At 77.1% G+C, this 4293-nt stretch overlaps 1 protein-coding gene across 1 annotated transcript; it reads right to left on the bottom strand.

Moving 5' to 3' along the window:
• Nucleotides 1-234: 234 nt before the first annotated feature.
• NRARP (NOTCH regulated ankyrin repeat protein) lies at nt 235-621 on the bottom strand (the record flags this gene model as incomplete). Its single annotated transcript, XM_084259722.1, has 1 exon — nt 235-621. The coding sequence occupies exon 1, from the start codon at nt 577-579 to the stop codon at nt 235-237; it is 345 nt and encodes a 114-aa protein (XP_084115848.1). The 5' UTR covers nt 580-621.
• Nucleotides 622-4293: the final 3672 nt, after the last annotated feature.

The following is a 4293-nucleotide window of genomic DNA, read 5'->3' as shown; positions in this document are numbered from 1 at the left end:
GGATCCGGTGTCCCGGGTTCCGACCGTCGGCGGCGAGACTCGGGTTTCAAAGCGCCGGGCCGCGCCCCGCCCCACCCGCGAGGCGGCGGGCGGGGCCGTGGGAAGCGCCGCGGCCGGCCCCGGGCGGCGGGCGCGGGGGGCGCGGGGGGCGCGGGGGGCGCGCGCCGAGGTAGTTGGCGGGAAGGGCAGCAGAGACGACGCTCGCGGGGTCCGGCCGCTCCGGCCCGGCGGGCATCACCGGCCGCTGCCCGCGTACTTGGCCTTGGTGATGAGATAGAGCACGATGTCCTGGTGGCCCCCGAACGCGGCGATGTGCAGCGCGCTCCAGCCGTCGCGGTTGGCCAGGCGGATGTCCGCGCCGAACTTGACCAGCAGCTTCACGAGCTCCAGGTTGCCGTCGATGACCGACTGGTGCAGCGCGGTCTGGCCCTCGGGCCCGAAGGAGTTGACGTTGAACTCGCAGCTGCTCATGTTCTGCAGCAGCGACTGCAGCTCCTGCGTGTTGCCCCTGCGCACGGCCTCCTGGAAGATGCGCTGCGTCTGCGGCGCGGAGCAGGTGGACAGCTCGGCCTGGCTCATGCTGCCGCCGGGCGCGGGCCCCGGGCCCCGCCGGGGCTCAGCGCGGGCGGCGGCTGCGGCGCGGGCCCCCGGTCGCCGCGGGGCGCGCCTGGGCGCATGGAGGGCGCGGCGCCCCCGGGCCCCGCACGCCGCCCCTGGGCGCTCCGGGCGCTCGGGGCCGGGGGCCGCCGCCACGGGGCCCCCGCCGCATCCAGCCGCGCCGGGGCGGGCGGGCGGGCGGGCGGGCGGGCGCTGCGCTGGCGGGGCCGGGCGGGGACGGCGGCGCGCGCTCCCGGTGCGGCTGCGGCTGCGGCTCCACGCGCCTCCCCACGCGCCCTGCTCGGCCGGCCCGCCGCGCCGGCGGCTTTCAGCGCCTTTATAGTTGCATGACAATGGCGGGGCCGTGACGCGCGCGCCCGCCGCCCGGCGATTGGGCGGCGCCCGCGTGGGGGCGGGGCGGGGGCGGGGCCGGCGGCCGCGCGGGGCGGGGCGGGGCGGGGCGGGGCGGGGCGGGGCGGGGGCCCGCGGGCGTCCTGGCTCTGCGCGCCCCCGCGGACCCCGCGCCCTCCGCGTCCCCGCCGCCGCCCGGGCCTCGCGAGCTCCGCGCGCCCCCCGCCCCCGCGTCTCCCCCCGCGGCCCCCCGCGGCCCCCCGCGGCCCCCCGCGGCCCCCCGCGGCCCCCCGCGGCCCCGCCGCCGCCCCTCTGCGCCCCCCGCGCCGGCGCGGCGAGACACCTGCCAGCCGGCCCGGGCAGCCCGCGCGGGGGACGCGCCGACACCCGACACTCGGGGCGCGGGCCGCCCTGTGCGCCCCGCCCGACGCAGGAGGACCGCCCCGCTCTGCGCCCCGCGGGCGGGGCGTCGGCCCGGGAGCCGCCGGACCCCAGGGCGGGCGGCGTCCTGGCCAGGTGAGGGCCGCGGGCGGCGCTGCCCGAGGGGGGCGGGTGACTCACCGCCGGCCCCGAGGCCGCCCCGGGTCAGGCTGTCACGCTGGGCCGGGCCGGGCCGGAGGAGGGGCTCGCGGGGCAGCGGGGCCGGCGGGGACCTGCCCCCTCGTGCCGGGAGCCGGCGGGAGGCCCGGCGGCCCTGGCCGGCTGGGGGCCACCCCCGCGGCCTCTCTGGGCAGCGTCTGCACTGGCCCCGCAGGCCCAGCCGCGGCCCCCTCAGGGCGCCCCACCCTGCTGCATGCCCCGCGGCCATCGGCCCTGAGCAGGAAGGCTGGGGAGGTCGCCCGGGGGCTGCCTGCCACTGGCCCGCTGCCCTCCTGCTGCCCCCGTGGCCGCGGGGGCCCCCTGGTGGCCGGGCCTGGATGGCCTCTTGAGCAGCGCCGGGCTCTGCTCTCCTTGCCGCGGGGTCTGGCCGCTGTCAGGCCTCCCGCCCCCCTCGCCCCGGCACCGCAGGTGGGTGGCACTGAGTCCAGGCCCTGAGTGCCGTGGGGACCTGGGGGGTGGCAGCCTCGACAGAGGGGTGTCCCCCCGGCCCTGTGGGGGTTGGGGCGGCTGCTGCTGGGCTGTGGTCACCTGAGGGTGGGGCTCCAGGCTCTGCTGGGCCCCGTCCCTCTACCCAAGCTCACCTCAGCCCGGGGCCCTCCCAGCAGGCAGCATGTGGCCCCGAGCAGGCCACGCGCTGCTGGGGCACCGGCTGCCGGCCACCGGGCCCTGGCCAGGGGCTGCATGGAGAGGGCGCTCTGAGGATGGGGCTGATGCGTCCCCCTCATCGCCTGTGTCTTCCTGCCCCTGCTGGGTGGGGGGACGGAGGGCCGGGTCCCCCTGGGCCAGCCCCAGCCCGGGGCCCAGGCCCCTGAACCGCGGGAGGCCATCTGGGGCCCCGCTGGGCCTGGAGCGGAGCCTGGGAGCGCAGTCCCATTGACACCGCAGCGGGCGGCCGGCTGGGGACAAAGGAGCCTGTGAGTCCAGTGTGGGAACGGCGGCCGCCACCACGGCCGTGAAATCGGCGCCCCGACAGGAGCAGAGTGGCCGCGGTGGCCGCAGGAGCGGGCCGAGGACGCCAGCACCGCCCGGGGCCAGGGTGCGGGTCAGACGGGGCCAGTGGCCAAACTGCCGTGCGGGCACTGTCCGGGCGCCCCGGCCCCTCCGCCCCGGCCAGGTGGTCGCTCTGCGCTGGCCGTGCTAGCGCGCACGGTGCCCCAGGCTGGCCACGGTGAGGGCCGCACGGGAGGGGTCAGCTCCCCGCGAGCACTTCCTAAACATTTGCTGAAGGACATGCCCAAAAGGTGGACATATGTTCCCAGGCCGCGGGGGAGGGGCGGGCCTGCGGGGGGCCCTGTCTGCGGGGCCACAGCTGGCTCCCTGGGTGCTGCCTCCCGTTTGCTGGCTCTGAAGGAGAGGGCCCTCCTCAGGGGCAGGCTGGATCCCGAGTCCCAGGCGGGCCCTGTCTGTCTCCCTGACGCTGGGCGCTCGATGGCCCCCAGAAGGCTGCGGCCGAGGCCAGAGCGGGAGAGGGCCCTTGGGCCCTGCCTTTGGTCCCTGGGAGGCTCAGCAGTGCGGGGAGGCAGCTTGGGGGGCATCCCGGTACTGGACGGCACAGGCCTGGTGGGGTGGCCGGGGGCCACCAGCGTGCTGGCCGGAGCTGGGAGGCCCACGGCCACCTTAAAGGCTCCAGGCAGGGCGGGCGGGCAGCGGGCAGTGGGGGCGGGGCTTCCAGCTAATTCATTAAAATGTGTCGGGGAGCGTGGGAAAGAGGAGAGCGTTTCTTCCCAGCAGCCCAGACACCTGGTAGAGGGGCCGAGCGGATAGAGATCAAATAACAAACACTCCGCCGGGGCAGAGCGGAGGAAGGACGCCTCGGGCAGGAACTGCCGCAGACGGTCCTGCCCACCAGCCCTGGCCCGCTGGGCCGGGCCCCGGGGCCACAGCCCCAGTGGCTGGCGTCTGACCCCGCAGGAGGGGCCGGTCCCCGGGGCAGAGCGTCCCCGCAGGGTGGGGGCCTGGGTGGAGGTGCCTCGGAGCCAGGGTGGGCTAGCTGCATAGCCATGTGCGCCGGGGGCCCCAGAGGGACACTGTGGGCAGCAGAGGGGAGGGGGGTGGGCTGTGAGGACCACACGGAGAGCAGGTCCCTCCGGCCGCCCCCTTGCGGAGGCTGTGTGGGGCGGAAGAGCGTGGCGGCGTGGGCCGACCTGGCTGCAGGCACAGGAAGGACAAGTGGGCCCGGCCTCTCTTCTGGCCTCTACTCTCCAGGGCCAGTGGCCACACCAGGCCCGGCAGGCGCGGAGCCCAGGATGCAGCTGGGCTGGGCAGCGGGTCCTGCCTCTGACCGCTTCCTCTTGGCCCAACAGGTGAGGGGAGTGGCTTGGCCAGCCCTCCCCCCCTGGACAGGATGGGGCTTGCTCCCCGGCCTGCCCTGCACCTGACCAGCTGCACCTGAGGGCCTGAGGCAGACTCATCCTGGGTCACCGTGTCTCTCCCCGTCTCTGCTTTGGAGAGGACTAGGCCAGTGCCGGCCCGTGGGGAAGGGAAAAGACGGGGGGGGGGGGGGCTCAGGGACAGTGGTCAGCCCTGCTGGGGTTGGGAGCCCCGGGCCCGGCCGAGTCCCTCCAGGTGTGGCGGAGCCGTGCCCACCGGTGCCATCCACCTCGTCCTGCAGGCAGTAGCGCTGCCCCGCCCCCACCGCGCGCCCAGGCCCGCTGGGCTCCTCGGCCAGATCAGCCTGGTTTCCGCTCCAGGCAGGAAGCACAGGAAAGGGATGTGAGTGGGGGCGCATTCCTGGGGGGTGAGCCA

Source organism: Talpa europaea (genome assembly GCF_964194135.1).
Source record: "Talpa europaea genome assembly, contig: HAP1_SCAFFOLD_60, whole genome shotgun sequence".
In the NCBI taxonomy this organism is placed as follows: Eukaryota; Metazoa; Chordata; class Mammalia; order Eulipotyphla; family Talpidae; genus Talpa; species Talpa europaea.
This window is presented reverse-complemented; position numbering and strand designations above follow the sequence as displayed.